General features: G+C 30.4%; 1 protein-coding gene across 30 annotated transcripts in view; it reads right to left on the bottom strand.

The window, feature by feature from the left end:
- LOC145268208 (C-Jun-amino-terminal kinase-interacting protein 4-like) overlaps positions 1-17,156 on the bottom strand; it is a 405,923-nt gene that overhangs the window by 165,125 nt on the left and 223,642 nt on the right. For 21 of the 30 annotated variants that reach the window (XM_080123500.1, XM_080123481.1, XM_080123494.1 and 18 more), the window contains exons 3-6: positions 13,366-13,436; positions 13,044-13,135; positions 12,304-12,602; positions 10,686-10,976 (exon numbers count right to left, since the gene is read on the bottom strand). In XM_080123500.1, coding sequence (XP_079979626.1) covers positions 10,686-10,976; positions 12,304-12,602; positions 13,044-13,135; positions 13,366-13,436 — 753 coding nt within the window. The remainder of the gene's footprint in view (positions 1-10,685; positions 10,977-12,303; positions 12,603-13,043; positions 13,136-13,365; positions 13,437-17,156) is intronic. The other 9 variants (XM_080123505.1, XM_080123502.1, XM_080123501.1 and 6 more) reach the window with 2 other exon arrangements.

Raw genomic sequence — 17,156 nt, 5'->3', positions numbered from 1 at the left:
ATGTACACATATTCTTTAATTTAATTCTGTAATTACTTTATAAACTTAACATACTTATATTTGTATGAATTATTTATCGGTAAACATTAAAACCACTTTCCTTAAACAAATAAAAATCTGGAGTACATGTGCAATTTCACAAGTTACCAAGATTAAAATATTACCATTTATAAACAAACAAATTATTAAAAAGGGCTTATTTTAACTGTTTATCAAGTTTATTATAAAGCTCTATCTGAAAAGATACTGAGCCCTTTGCATGTGTGTGTTTGTGCAGGTGTGTGCAAGACAGAACTACTGTTATTTATTCCAAATTAGGGAAATTGACAGATGAGAATTATATCCTACTGTGATTTGATGTCAGTTTCAAAGAAAAGAAAAACATCAGAGAATTAAAAAATATTGAAAAAATTCAAGCAATAACACAAAATATCATATCACCTGAGTTTATAGCTTTGTTAAAATTTTTAAAATAACTATTAAGGTTTGAATATTGAGCTTCATTTTGCTTTGGAATTTGATTCCAATAAGAATAGAAAAACTATAGGTGAACATAAAACTACATTTGTGAAATATATAAAATAGTTTTTTTTTCATATGACACACAAACACACATGGAAAAATGCATAAACCGCTAAATATAAAAGACAAAATCACATAAGTTGAAAATAAACTAATATTTTGGTTCTTTAATGACAGCAACTTCTGGGATTGAAGCAGAGATTCATATAAGATACAACTGAGGCTAATGTGAGAAGGGAGGAATTGAAAGGAGTGTGAAGACAAGGGCAGTGGAAGAAGGAAAGAGGTTTAGAAATAGTAGCTTAGTAGTACCATCATAACCAGCTCAGTGGATGGTTATAAAATAAGCGTAAAAAAAAAAAAGAAAAAAAAAGGGTGTTGGTTCATGTGACTCATATGTAAATATTTCATTCAAATACTATAGAGGCAAAAAGAAAGAAAGGCAGGGAAAAGAAAATATATGTAAAGCAAAAAATGATTATTTAAAAGTAGTGAAATATTAACTTGTTTTCTTTATGCCATGTTGTCTCTTCTATGTTGTAGTTCATCCATTTTTCCATTCTGTTTTTTTATACACACACCATATTGGGTTATTTGAATTATTCAGACTACTATTCTTATAATTGTTATTCTTACATTTCAATCCATGTAGCCACCGTTGTTCAGATAGAATTGAACTCTGAATTTTTTTTATTTGTTATGAGTATATTGTTCTCGCCCCATCAACCACAAAGGTTGAATATTACACTAATCAAAACATTGTGAGAATATAAAAAATTGGAATAATAGTTCAAATAATCCAAATTATTACTCATCTAAACAGTTCTAAAACACACACACACATTATTGCTCTAATCTAGAAAATAGAGCTGGTCTTTTCATTTTTTTTTGTGATTCCTAGCTTAGTGCATACAAGCTAAATATTTAAGTGCTTTTCAACTTCTTTTATGGGGAAAAATTGAGCCATGTTTTTAAGAGACAAACTATAGGTGAATGCAAACTACATTTTTCCCTTGGATTGAAAAAAAAAAAAAAAAAAAAGCAAACAAGAAAAATAAATCAATGTCTTTTTTCATAAACAATGTCCCAAGTAAGTCATTTTTATATAAATGTCTTGTTTGTATTAATAATGAGAAAACAGTTGTAATTTTTGGAAATAAATGAGAAAATTTGCTTTTCATAAGGTCTTGTTTTATTGTTGAAAAATATCTTAATTTATAACTGTTCTAGAATAAAATATTAGTACTGTGTAACTTTTATTACTTTTGTAATTAAAAGCTTTATAGAATAGAAGAGTTATTCTTTTTCTATCTATTTACAGTTTAATTCAGCAAGGCTTACTAAATTTGGTCTGTGATTTTGGTCAAAAGAAGAAATCCTTCTCTACTGAGTGACCGTTTTGAAGATAACTGGATATCTCCCATCATATCTAACATCATTGCCTCATAAAGAGGCAAACAGAAAATACCATTTGAGAAATTCTCTATTTCTTATCACTACTTTGGTTCATAAATAATTTTTAATTAATGTGCTAATTAGACTTTTTGTATTTTTTTTCTGTCATTAGCTGATACCGTTTTTATAATGTCACACAGACATAAACATGCACTATATCTTCAATATACTTTTCTTCTTTAAATTAAATCATTATTTCTTTTTAAACATTAATTTTTCATCTTTATTATTTACATCATATAAAAATTATGGCTTTTTCTCAACTACACAAAAATAACTAATTAAAAATTTCAACAGCTAGAAGGCTTTCATATTTCATCTTTTGAATAAACCGCATGTGATTTTGAGGGGTTGGGGGGGGGGGTCTAAATATACAAAAATTGAGTTGTGTACATGTACTCGCAGAAAGACATTTTTTTGTTTTTTTAGAATACACAATATTCAAAGTAGCAGTAAAAACATAATTCTTTGTGTAATTAGGTCAAATAATGTTCGTAATGAACTTTACTCTTGATTATAATTCTTGCCAGAACTTTCAAATACTTATCATAACCTTTAAATGTTTCCATACCAGCTATGACACACGCATAGCATCAATGGATGCGACAGTGAATTTTCAAAACTTACAAGAATTCCTTTTTTTAATTTTTTTTTTTTTTTTTTTTACTTGTTTCTATACTATTCCCTGTATTATTTAGCTTGTGTATTAAATAAAGTGAGATTTTCCCCTATTTGATTACCTTGTATTGCTTTATAAACAAAAGGTGCATCAAAAATTTGATTACCTTGTATTGCTTTATAAACAAAAGGTGCATCAAAAATTTGATTACCTTGTATTGCTTTATAAACAAAAGGTGCATCAAAAATTTGATTACCTTGTATTGCTTTATAAACAAAAGGTGCATCAAAAATTTGATTACCTTGTATTGCTTCATAAACAAAAGGTGCATCAAAAATTTGATTACCTTGTATTGCTTCATAAACAAAAGGTGCATCAAAAATTCTTAATATGCAAAATAGCATACATAATATTGTGTTCTGAACAACAAATATTTTTATTTCCAACTGATTTTTTTTCTATGTAAACTTAATCTAACCAATAGTTTTTGTTTTTATTAGTAATATAGAGATAAAAAAGGAGATCCTCCCTACCTCCCTCCCTCCCATCAGTGATATATCATTCACCACATTCAAATATTTTGTAAGATAAATAAGTTCCCATTCACTTTATTGATGCTCCACTATGTAACACAACATTTTCATAAAAACAATTACAATTTCCTTTTGCTTATGGGACTCTGAAAACTTCATTGTTTTCTAGTTTTAAAATAGAATATTTTCTGAACCTATTATTGTTATTATATATATAAACTGAACATTTAAATGTTTACAAAACACAAATACTGTTTTATTTTTATTATATTTGCTTGCAATACAACTACAATTTATTGAAATAAAAACTGTGTTACTTTAATGCAAGCATAAAGTTAACAAAGACCTACATGAACATTAACAAAAACATAATATGCAGTTTATGGTTGGGAGCAACTTTTGGGGGATTTCACAATCTTGGCAAGCAATGCACTGGTCTTGAAAAAGTACAGGTTATAATATGTTATGCTAGTTAATAAAATGATGTGTTATTATCAATATTTATTGTTAGTTTTTTTTTTTATATTTGCTACTGAAAACAAAGATGATTAATTTGAAATATTTTTCCAGTGCCTGAAGAGTGTTGGAGAGAGTACATAATCTTTCTAGTCTTTACATAAATAACAAATGGAATTTAGAAATGAATAAATTATATTTTTCAAATTAAAATCCAACTTTTAAGAACACGGCCAAATTTTCCACCAAATAAATGGTAAAATAAAATTAAATATTGCTTTTGTAGGAGGCTACTAATCACAAAGGTCCAAAATACAAACTGACTACTGTCCAACTTTATAAAATGCATACATAGGTTTATGTATGCATGCATTTATTAGTTAGAAGTAAATATTAAAAGAGCGCGTTATAAAACATGCACTAGCAAATATAAAAAACATAAAACATGGTTAAGTAATGAAAGCATGAGTAGATAAAATTAAAAAATAGAAGTTAATGAAAGGCAAAAAAAATTGCAATGAAAAGAGGAGTGATAAAGGAAAAAGATGAAGGATGACTTACCGTAATAAGTAAAAGTAAGCCATGAGGTAAGCAAACATTGGAAAAAGAAACGAAGCATTAAGTCTAAATATTTTAAAGCTGTGATTTTTTTTTTTTTTTTTTTTTGCAAGAAACTAGTAGGAAAGGGGGGGGTGATCAAGATTGAACAATGCAATTCAGATAAATAAGCCAGGGAGATGATTATATTAAAACAAAAATTAAGAGATGGAGTACCATCAATTGGGATTTCAATGCTAATAAGAAAAATGGTTAAAGCTTAAAGTAAAGGAAAATATCTTTCAAATGTAAAATCATTCATAACAGAGTTATTCAAAAAATTGACTGCTTAGTAAATGTTACTTATCTACCTTTCTACAAGTTAGATGAGAAAACAGTTCATCACCAACTGGTGAAAAATACACTAAAAATGTGCGTTTGAATTAAAATGTGCATTTGCAAACGTTATTCAAACCTATAGTGAAATAATACTCTTAATTTGGTGTAACTAAAAAATATGTAGGATCTTTTTTTATAGTAAAATCATGACCTTGTTTGACCATTTAAAACAACGATATAATAAAATGCATTTCTTCGATATATATGTGATATAAACATAATTTTTAATAAGAGAAACGGGAATATGTTGGAAATGTAAGAATCAAGTGTTGAACAAAAAATTCATACAAGGTTAAAAAATGTTTTTCAGTTAAAGATTATTTATTTTCGAGACTTATTTCCAAACTGGAATCTATGTATCACGTAGAATTAGAATTTTGTAGAATTAGACAATGTAAAATAAAAAGAGGACATCAGTTTTTGCAAAAAATGATTAATTTACTTTTTGAGAAAAGGAAAGAAAGACTTATTTTGAAAATTTAAAATTATCTGATTTAAATCAGAAATATTTATCCAATGATTTCAAAGCAGAATCAGATTAACTGATATTGTTACAGTCAGTTACATCATAAATAAAATTATGTAAGTAACATGGATTTCACAAATTTTTCCCTTAAAATTTTGTATTGGCATTAAAACCTATAACTTGTAGTCATCAAATATTCAAAATAGAAGAAATCTAATCTAATCAAATATATTTTATTTTCAATACAACTGCAAGTTTCATGAAAACATTAAGTAGAGAAGTATCGTATAACAGATTTAAATTGTTGAACTATTGGAAAATTTCATTGTTTAAAGAAGCACCATACAAAGTGAGAGTAATATATTCTCAGTGATTAAACTCACCTACTAGTAAGGAATTAAAAAATAGATTATAGTTTCTAATAAAGAGCATCACATAATTAAAAAGCAAGTATATCTAAATTTAAGATGTAAATACAATTTTCAAAGATCCAAGATTTTAATAAATTGTGTGTGCGTGCGTGCATGTGTGTGCGTGTGTGTGTGTGTGTGTGTGTGTGAGATCAAAATTCGAACTAAAGGAAATTTTAAGTTTAATTGAAAGTAAAATATATTCTGCATCTAAAATTGAGTGAAATTTTTTTTTTCTACAAAACTTATTCAAATTTCCTTTCAATTTTTATTTGAAGCAATGAATGAAATTATGGCATTTATTTATTTATTTATGCTTTGAATTGTTTCTATACTATCCTTAACTACACATTAACAGACAAAAATTTCCATACTCCCAATTAGTTAAACAGTTTAACCAAACAGATAAAAAACTGCACAAAATTCAAACTTGTACAAACTGAAGAATCAAAATGAAAAAAATAATCCTTTTTTTTAATCATCATTTCTAGACAATTTTTATAAAAACTGCACATTGTATAGTATGAAGACCTTTCCATTGCAAATTTTTTTCCTTTTGTTAAGTTTGTCTTTAAAACTTTCATTGTTTTACATGTCCAAAGGCGTTGCATGAAACTATATACTATTTACAAAGAATTTCTTTTATTTATTTGCAGACATTAATGAAGAACTTTTAAAGTGAACCATAGAATTCCCTCCCCCTATGTAACACACTAACTAGAACATATATATTCATAATTTTTTACCATTAAAAAGAAACATAAAATAAACTAATAATTTTTTATAAATTTTTCAATGTACGAAAATAATGCAAACGAGAGACTAAAATCATGTTTATTGACGTCTTAAGATAATGTTCTCAGGTAGTGGCCATTTTGTGCCAGCACACGTGTTTAATAAATCTAGCAACGGTCAACTAATGCTCAGAGTTTCAAAATTTTTCAATACTTATTCACTTTTGGATAAGTTTACTTTTTTTATAAAATATGGTTTTCATAAAATATATGAGAAATATTTTTTTTTGTATGTGATCATCCCCTTACCATATTTCATGAGTTTATGAAAGCTCAATAAAATATTACAATTGAAATTTTATATAAAGCAAAATAGTCTAAATAAATAGATTTCTTTTTATGTTTAATAATGCCTTTATTTTTGTAAATTAGTCATGAATTTGTAAATAAAAAGTAGAAATATATTACATTTTTTTGTTTTGTAATAAAAAAAAATGACTTTTCTTATACTACAATCTGTTAAATTACAAAAAGATTTTTCAAATATGATTAAGAGATTAAAAGGATTTAAAATGGTTCCATCATTTCAAAATGTTACAATAGACTTTTCATAAAATTAAAGATTAAATATTGCAAGCATATCAAAATTTTATTTCTTACTATTTCTATATTATGCAAATTATTGCTTTGATTTTACCCCATAATTTTTTTAGTTTCTAAGGTTAGTTATTAACTTTTCGAAAATTTTTAATTCAATTAAGTCTCTTTATTACATTGTTATTTTACTATTAATAGTATTCTAATTATTGATATACCTTTTCATTATTTAACCACTTATCTTTACCTTGCCCAAATTCACGATTTTAATTTTATTTTTATAGATAACTATTTAATATATTACTATTGAATAATATGACAACAATAACTATGATAAGGATCTGTTATTTTTGACAAATTAGGAAATATTTTAATTGAAATTTATTATTGAGATGAGTATTATTAATTTTATTTACTGCGGACCATTATCCTCATCTTTTTTTCTTAGTTGTTTCACAATGTTTCGGCCAACTATTCCTTTGGCCTTCGTCAAGGCGGAACTATGGAAGGCAGTAATTGCAGTCAGGAATTTCAGAGTTCCTATCCCGTCGCGGTTACCACCTGACTAAGGCCAGAGGAATAGTTGGCTGAAATATTGTGAAATAACTAAGAAAAAAAAGAGGATAATGGTCTGCAATAAATAAAATTAAATTCAGAAATATTTTCAAATTTTCAGTTATGGAATTTTTGTTTCTTTAGCTCCATATTTTTTATTTTTTTATTTTTTTTCACCACAAAAAAAAAAAAAAACACTAATTGTTAAAATTATATTGTAATCTTGTGTTTTTATGTATGCTTATAATATGAACAATCATCATTTTCCTTGCATGTTTGTATTGTATGTTTGATATATTTGTTTTATAATAGATTCTAATCAAGTTGTAGTTATCTTGACATTTTTTATCTCTACTCATGGATTTGATGTATAATGATTTGATGCCATCACATTGGTCATCATAATGTTATATTTTAACTTGGTGTCAATTTCCTGTGCTGATGACGATACCCAATATCAATAAAATCTATCATCTCAAAAATGATTGTACACAAAATTGTTGTTAATGTTGAATTCTTGGAGCGTATGCAAGTGATTATTTTGTAAAGTTTTTTCCTCATTTTAATTTAGCTCTGATAACTCTAACAGCACTACTATCAAGTTAATTTTATATCTGCAGTATTTTGAACGCATAGTTACTATAACTATGCTTTCCCTTACAAAATAAAGGTTAGCTATTTATTTGTCCATTTTGTGTTTTTGTCTGGTTATAAACCTTAAATGACTTGCCACACTTTGGAGTATTATCCAGCTTGTCTATTTCATTTAAAAAAATAAATAATTAAAAACACATTAATATTTTTATTAATTACAATTTGGTATGTGTTTTGAAGTTTTATTATTTTACTGAAAATCAATATGGCAAGCTCACAAATAAAGTAATCATATTTGAATTGACTTTGAAAAAGCAAGTTCTGTGTTTATTTTTTTTTAATTCAATTTTCACCCCAAACAAGGCACATTGCCACTTTGATGTAGGGGGCTACTATCAGGGACATAAGTTGCAGGGGTATTATGAAGAGAGATGAACAGCAAGATGTTTGTTCACATTACACTTGAACTTCTGCATGTCAGTACAGGTGGGAAAGCATAATCCCGGAAGGGAATTCCAAAGTCTAGCAGTTCTGGGAGGAAAAAACTATTGGAGAAGAAGGCTTTCTTACACCTAGGGATCTCTACTGTGTAAGGGGTGGATTTAGTTGCTTGTTGGGTTTGTCAAAGGTATTTATGTCGAGGGGGTACAAGTGCTTGTAGTTCGTCAAAGCATTCACCTTTAAAATACATGTAGAACAGGCAGAAGGATACAATGTTTCGTCAATGGGACAGAGGCTGAAGCTTAGATGACAGTTCAGAACCTATCAGATTGGCGACTCTCTTTTGAATCCTGTCTAGGAGTGAGAGACTAGTAGCAGATGCACCAGCCCAAATGTGACAACAGTATTCCATACATGGACGAATGGTGGCCTTATAAAGGTACAGGATACTTACAGGCGTAAGTAACTTTCTAGCATGGTAGAGAGAGCCCACCTTCCTCACAGCAGCCACGGCAATGTCCTCTATGTATCTGTTCCAGCTCATGTTCTCTGTGAATGTTAAGCCGAGTAGTTTAAAAGAAGTACTTTGAGGTGATGTGTTTTTGACCATTGCTATTGGAGGTAGAGAAGGTTTCTTGTAATTATTGAAGGAAACAAGCTTTGTCTTGGCAGCATTGAATGTGACCATCCATTTTTGTTCCCATTCTACTACTTCCCCTAGTTGTATTCTGCTATTTCCTTAGATATGTGTTCATTTGTTTTCTCCTTGTGCCTGTGATAGACCGTGGTGCTGTCAGCAAATATACCCATCGCAATTTTATCAGGCAGGTCATTTATAAATATTAGAAATAATAAAGGTCCAAGAATAGATCCCTAAGATACTCCCGCATTTATAAACCTCCCAATGAATGGTATATGTGTTCAGAGATTACAGTTAGGATATTTGCTGTGAAACGGGCTTGCCTAAATCCATATTGTTGGTCGGTCAGAAGTTTAGAAGCTGTAAGGTGATGGACTACAGCTTGATTAATTATGGACTCAAATATTTTGGTGAAAAGTGGAAGGAGGCTAATGGGGCAATAATTTAATGGGTCAGTTCTTTTGCTAGAATTCTTGAAAACTGGTACCACAGAAGTAGTTTTTCCAGAAGTCAGGAAAGCAAGATTTGTTAAAGCATTTGTTGTAAAGTTTAGAGAGAACTGGAGCAATCTCGGCGGAGCATTTTTTTTAATAGCACAGCCGGGATGAGATCGGGTGCACATGCTTTCAAGGTGTCTAGGTTTTTTATGATATCATGCACCTGAGAAGGGGTGATTTTCAGATCATTGAGTGTAGCATTTGTCTGCAAAGGAAAGTCTGGGATGGAGTGGTTTGCTGGGTCCAATGTGGAATTTGAGGCAAACCAACTGGCAAGGAGGTTAGTTTTCTAGGTTGTCATGCAAACAACCTCATGATTGTTTGATAGTGGTGGAATTGTTGATTGCCCATTATTTGTTATAGATTTTCCAAAAATCACAGGTTCCTAATTTCTGTGCTTCGATGCGTTTTCTGGTGGTTCCAGTATATTCTCTCTTAGCTGTCGCTATTTCTTTCTTACAATTACTTCTAGCTTCTATAAACTTCTGTCTGTTTGAACTGAACTTACGTCGGTTAAATCTGTGGTACGCATGCTGCTTTTGAGCAATGGCAGCTGCACAAATAGAAGTAAACCATTGTTATGATGTATATTGTATTTCTAGTTAAATATTGACTCCTATGCTGATGAAAAGTTATTGAAGCAAATATAAAAATTAGACAAATATGCTAAAACAATATGCAAAAGAGTTTATTAGAAAAATATAAACAAAAGCAATATAAGCAGGAGTAGCACTAAAAGGTCAAGCAAGGAATAAAATAAACCAAAAGGTCAAGCGTGCAATAAACAAAAAGGTCAAAAGGTCAAGCGTGCAATAAACAAAAAGGTCAAAAGGTCAAGCAGCAGTAAAAAAGCTAAAGGGCTAAGAAAGAAACATATTTAAATTTACACAAGTTTCATAAATTTCTTTTAATTTTTTTTTTCTTTAGGTATGTGAAATTTATAATTGATTTTATTTGCAATGTTAAAACTCTAAAAGCAAATATTCTGAATTAAAATACTTCAGCCTTAATAAATAAAAATCGACAATACACAAGCTACATTAATATAAAATAAAAAAATAAGTTTTAAAGATAAAATATAAGAACTAATTTTATATATTAGTATAAACATAACAGTAAATTAGAGTCTAAACTTCCAGATGCAAGAGTAAGATTATAAAAGCGATTATTGAAAAAACTGGTAGTTGGTGAGATTTTATATTTTGTTTACAAGTCTTTTAAGCGACTCACCAGTTACTTTAATATTTTCATTTGAAGTCATTTCGTTTTCCTTTGATTCTGACGTTACATCTGACTGTAGTGAAAGAGGTGCCAAATCAGCTATCGAGACACGATTCTTAACTACACTGGGTGCAGATATATTTGTATCTGGTAATGGTGCCACAAGAATCAAATCTTCAGAGTTTCTTTTAGATTCCTTCATATTATTTTTCTGATTTTCAATGCAAGTCTTCAAATCCTGGACCGGAGGAGTTTTTGTAGCCATAACCGTGCCAGCATTCTCTATTGAGCAAAGCAAAGCTTCATGACCAACCAAAACAATTAAAACAAAAATAAATAAATAAATTTACAGAAGAAATAAAAAATAAAAGGGAAGTACTAATAACAAAATAAAAATGTTTTAAATAGTTTAAAAGGCATGCAACAAAAAACAAACACCCCCCCCCTTCCCCAATAATCCTTACAAACTACTCTGAGCATTAACAAAGAAGTTTAGAAAACCCGTTTCTTAATCATTTGTCTTGCAATTTTTTTTTTTTTTAGAAAAATATACTGTTATCATATGTAAATACTGGATTTGTGTATATTCCTTAAATATAATTTATCAAAATGAAATAAATGGTGACATACACAATAGAACTTTATAATAAAGAAAAATGTTCATCTTAATTATGTTTTCCTACAGTTTCTTTTATTAATAATATTCAATAACTAATGTTGACTGGACATATTAATTCAAAATAAATTTTGCTGCATTATTAAATAACTTTTGGGGAAATTACAGTTTTTCATTTGTAAATGCAATATGCCTTCTGATTCTACCTCATCATTTCTTTGACCTTGCAAATCTTAGTGTATATATAAGTATAGCATGGCCTCGTTCACTTTTCTGTAAAACGTTGCAAGAATTGAAGTCAATAGCTCAAGTGAAGAACTTGATTAATAGAAAAAAATTAAAACTATTTGGCAATATTATTGATGGATAAAGGTGGCAATTTGTTAGCTATCTCGATTCTTGCACTAGATTGTTAGGCATGGTTAGTGAATAGGATTCACAAAAAATCATTTACTTATGAAATATTCAAGGGAGATTATTGCTAATTCTGAAAAAACATTTAACACTTGGGGAGGAGGGAAAAAAAAATTACCACAAGCAAGCAACAACTTGCCTCTGGTAGTAGCTCAGCCAGCCAACATGCCAAACTTGCAATGCACTCCAGCATCCAATATAATATAACCATACGGAACAAGTGTGGACTTTATAAACAGAAAGTAATGCTTAAGTAATTTCAAGTAATCCCAATTCTTAAAGTGGAGAATTTTGCAGATCATGCAACATGTGCAACAAAGCGACACAATAATAATAGGGTGGACAACAATGGCAACAATTATGAAGAAATCACAAAATGGAAACATGAAAAATGATGAGAATTTAGAATTGAACAACAATTCACAAGTATACATAAAAACATTAACGTATTAAAGATGGTTTGAAACCCATCAAAATTAAATGAAGCTTAAATATATGTTTAAGATTGTGAATGTCTTCCATGAAAGGAAACAAAATTAAAAATAAACTATTTTAATATTTGGGTGTTTTCTGTATAAGGGAAATGAACAATCTTACTTGTAGCTGTGCCTGATTCTCTCACATCAATCGCATCTGTGACTTGGCTCTTTTCTGTAGTTTGTGTTTTACATTCCACTTCAATACTCTTACTTCCACCTTTACGAGTTGGCATTTTTTCTGGGGATTCAGCATCGATGAGTTCACTTTTGAGACTGGTATTAGAGGAATGTGCTCTAGCTGGGGAGATTGCATCAAAACCAACAGGACTATTATTTTCCCCTTTTACTGGGGTGTCCCCTGCTCCGCCATATGAACCAACATTGATAGGTCTCAAATTCGGTAACTGGAACCCACTTCTGGTTTATGAAACATAGAAAAAACAAAGCATTATCATTTTTAAAAAATTTTCTTGTTTAAGATTCGAAATAATCCATGTTCAAAGTTCTTAAATTTTGTGTTTAAAATTTTTTTTAGTCATTCTAAGAATTTACAAATTCAAAAGAAACATTTTTGAAAATCTAACTTTGCAATGTCTTCAAAACATAAAATGTTAATGAAAAACAATATAGACAAATCCTCATTGAAAATAAGGTTTTCTGTAAGTATTTTGAAAGATTTAAGAAAACTTTCAAAATACTTGCAAAGATTTATATAGATAATTATTTCTTTTCAAATATTTCTTTGATTAGACAAATAACATGTAATATCTGACAGTTGTCACACATTTGATTATAATATAAATGCATAATAGCAAATAAATCACGAAATAAAAAAACAGTCCATTAAAAAATACATACTTTACACGTGGGCTATTTGCAAGATCAGCAAGGCGATCTGTACCCATCACAATCTTTGCACGTTCCATATAATCCATGTGAGTGCGGAAAAGCTAGAAAAAGATTTTGGTTTTGATTACATTTTTTCTTACAAATTCATTCACAATTTTCATAGTTTTATTGGTAAAGATTTTAAAATGTAAAAACATGAAGAAAAAAAAAATTTAACTTAAAATGAAATATGAAAGCATTTAAAAAAGTTAAAACTTTCCTAAAAAAAAAAAATAAAATAACACAAATGTAGCTTAATAAAAATGTTAATATGTATAGATATAAGACTTACCTCTGTATATCTTTCATGTAATTTATTATATTCTTTTTTCATTTCTGATTCTTTATCTTCTAAGCGAGATACTGATAAAAAAAAAATATGGAGGACACTATTAATAGTAATACTATTATTACATTTGAATTTATTATTTTTAATAAAAATCAAAACATTTATTCACATCTAAATAAAATGCTGAAATAATTATTTTCATAGGTTTTGATGAGTCAAAAAAATTTATTGGTGAACAAAAATTAAGTGACTGCCAGCTAAATAAGAATGTTTCAAAATAACTCATTAAAAGATTATAAATAATATATTACTAACATTGTCAACTATGGATAAAAAAGCAAAGAGATAATTAATAAGTCAGTTTCTTTGTTTATTACATATCAGGATAAAGTTAGGATATATCTAGTGTAATGCAATGTTGAAGATAAAAATCAAGACATTAACATTAAAGCAGTAAGATAAGTAGTGAAGTTTGGATTCTATAATGCATTAAAAGACTGTATAGAAAAATAAAACATTCTTCTCCTACGTGTTCGGCTAATAGTTCAAAACTAGATTTACACCAAAATATTATTGAAGTAGCATTTTAGGAATATTAAAAAAAAACAAAAAAACATCTTAGTATAATATAAATTATAAAATATGTAATCTATATATATAAAAGGCAAAATGTGTGTGACCATTTCGTGTATGTCTCACAAAGGCCTCTTTCGCCTATGCTCCTGGGGTTGTTACTATCGCTTAGAACTGTTTATATACCCCTATATAATAATATCTAGGATTTGGGAACGCATGTAGTGTCTAGATTTACTTACAGCGACTTTTACAAAATTATTTCTATTTTGGCTTCTCACATGTTGATTCGGCTTTTTTGTGTGAAACTAATTCAAAGCTAACACGGTGTTCTCAGCATCGCGCCGGGAACGTCCACAAGCAATCAGCTTTGATAAATTTGGGGCTAAACTCCTTATATCAAACAATTGCTAATCCCCTTTCATTTGGGGAGCCCCCCCCCCACCATCATCTTGGGGAAGCGAAAACTGCCCCGCATTGAAACAAAGTAAACAAACTCCAAAAAGCTGTCCCGCATTAAATAAAATACTGCTACGTCATCTCGTAACGCTCCCGCGATGACCTCATTTAGCGGCTATCTGTCAATCAAACCTCTTTCACTCGCTTTATAAGCCTTATTTTGACACTCTAATAAATTCCTCTTACTCCTGGCCTTACGGTTAAGTGGTTGGCATTTGTTTCACCTCCGCGTCAAGGCTTCCGGGTTCAATCCTGCCTCCCGACCAAAACTATTTTTTTTTTCTTTTACATCTTTAAACACTCGGGCAATGTTTTTTTTTTTTTTTTTTTTTTTTTTTTTTTTTACTTCGCTTATTTAGATTACCCCCCCCCTATATACACAATGTTTTTTTTTTGGTTTTTTTTTTAAAGCTGTTTTTTTATTTGGGTTTTTAACATCGTTTCAGGGGGGTATTATTTAACCCCCCCCCCAATACACACCTACAAACACCCGGGCAATGCTGGGTACCCCCCGCTAGTTTATAATATAAACCTCACCTGTCTGTTTAAATGTGTGTATGTATGTTTGTATGTCTGCCTAAAACTTTCGATAGCGGCGACGAATTTTTATGAGATCAGTATTGTTTTGAAGCTCGACCCTTCAGACAACAAATATAAAAAAAATTGGCTAAAACATTAATTCCTTCACCCTCAACTGGATACTTTTCTATAGGGAGGGGTCGCTTTTTTCCAGATATTTTCAAAAGTCATTCCCTCTTTTCGATTGACTAGCCTTAATTTAAACATTCGTCACTTCTGGTTTGGTGATAGGCACAACAGCAAAGACATCACTTTTTTGTGTTCTTTTGCTCTTTCACGGTACGGGTTCGAGCCTGCCTGCCTACTACCACTTTCCTTTCTTTTTTTGCTCAACACACACCTCCAAACACACAAGCAACAACGGGCACCCAGGCTAGTCTCCATATAGAAAAGGCAAAACGGTCACAAGCATTTTTGTATGTCCAAGAAAGGCTTTTTTCACGGGGGTTCTCAACAAGGTTACTATTTTGAAGAAGTTTCCTTATACTTCCTAGATTGTAAATATTTCAGACTTGCAAACGGACATCATCTCTATTTTTATTTTGATCAACTTTTAAAAATGCCCCGCCGTCATTACCCGTATTTGTTTGTCTTTTTCATATAAATAAAGCAAAACTAATCAGAGCAAAGTCGATCGCCTGCCCTTCCAGGCCAGGATGTTTAGAAGGCAATTAGCTTTGATCAATGTGGGGGAAACCAGACAATTGCAATCATTTGGACGCTACCAGAGTTCCTCCTTTTTAGGGGTGCTGGTTTTCTCCAACATCGTGAGAAAACAAATAAAATGGCAGAAAGTAGGAAGCTTAACAGGCCTTCAGCCAGCTGTAAAAGTAACTTTAATTTCTGCACGTGCGTGATTCTTAACTTAATTACCAACTCATTCACTTAACCATCCATTTCAGCAAGTCAACTTTTTTAACACTTTTCACTTCCTGTTGCGTCATAGCATAGCGGTAAGATGTCAGGTTTTCTTTCACTTTCTTTTCCGTTATTGCGTCACAGGTTTGAGCCCGCCTGCCTACTACTTTGTTTTTTTTTGCTCAACATACACCTCCAAACACCGCTAGTCTATATATACAAAAGGCAAAACAGGTGCGTGCGTTTTTGTATGTCCAAGAAAGGCTTTTTTTTTCACCGGGCTTCTCAACAAGGTTACTATTTTGGAGAAGTTTCCTTATACTTCCTCATCTAAAATTCTAAAACGGACATTGTCTATCTTTATTGTTATCGAGTTTTAAGAAAATCCCTGGTTTCCGGTGTTTGTTTGTTTTGTTTCTTTTGCATAAAAGCAAAACTGATCGAAGCAAACAGCAGCACCTCCTGGCCTTCCCGGACGGAATGTCCAGAAACATCAATAATACAAAATGTAGTCTTTACGCAACTATTGAGAAAAAACCAACAAACCCACATTATTTGCATTAGATGAAAACGTTAAAAGTTCAGCAACATTTTTTTTTCTTAATCAAAAAGTAAATGTTATGGTAAGGTAATTAAGAAATTAGTCTTTAAAAATACCAAGAATAAAACTCTTTAATAAAACAAGGATGAAACTTTTTTTTTTTTTACATAGGCGTCACCACTTATCAAGGCCGATCGGCTACTCAAGGATAAGGGTTAAAGAGTGTAGAGTAGTCAAAAGGACAATATAGTAATCAATAGTAATGGAAGTTTGGTAAATTTGTTAACTTAAGTGGAACGGCTCATCAGAAACTTGTTCACGTCGGACTTGAAGACAACCACATTATAGACAGCTGGAAAGCAGGAAAACGGAAGACAATTCCATAGGCGTGCAGTTCTAAGAAAGAAGCTTTGATCATGGAATCTATGTTTAGGTTTAGGCACAGATAAAGAGTGGGGAAAATTATTGATAATGTTTTCAGCTAGTCTAGTGTTTCTTGTGAAAGTTTGGCGAGGGGGGACTATAGATTGAAGCTCATTCGAACACTTTTCATGAAAATAACGATAAAGCAGAGACAAACTCGCAACATCTCTTCTGTGAGATAGAGGTTGCAGGGAAGAGAAAAAGGACATCTCCCACCAGGCCACGAAGTCTATTTTGAACTCTATCAAGGCAGGACAAGTCTTTTCTAGCAGCTCCTGCCCATATGTGGCAACAGTATTCCATCCTTGGACGTATCTGGCTCTTATATAGATAGAGAATTTCATCAGCAGTGAGATATCTA

This window comes from Euprymna scolopes, chromosome 43, assembly GCF_053919585.1.
Source record: "Euprymna scolopes isolate OS-2025 chromosome 43, ASM5391958v1, whole genome shotgun sequence".
Lineage (NCBI taxonomy): Eukaryota > Metazoa > Mollusca > Cephalopoda > Sepiida > Sepiolidae > Euprymna > Euprymna scolopes.
The sequence above is the reverse complement of the archived record's forward strand: the minus strand, read 5'-3'. Positions and strand labels throughout refer to the sequence as shown.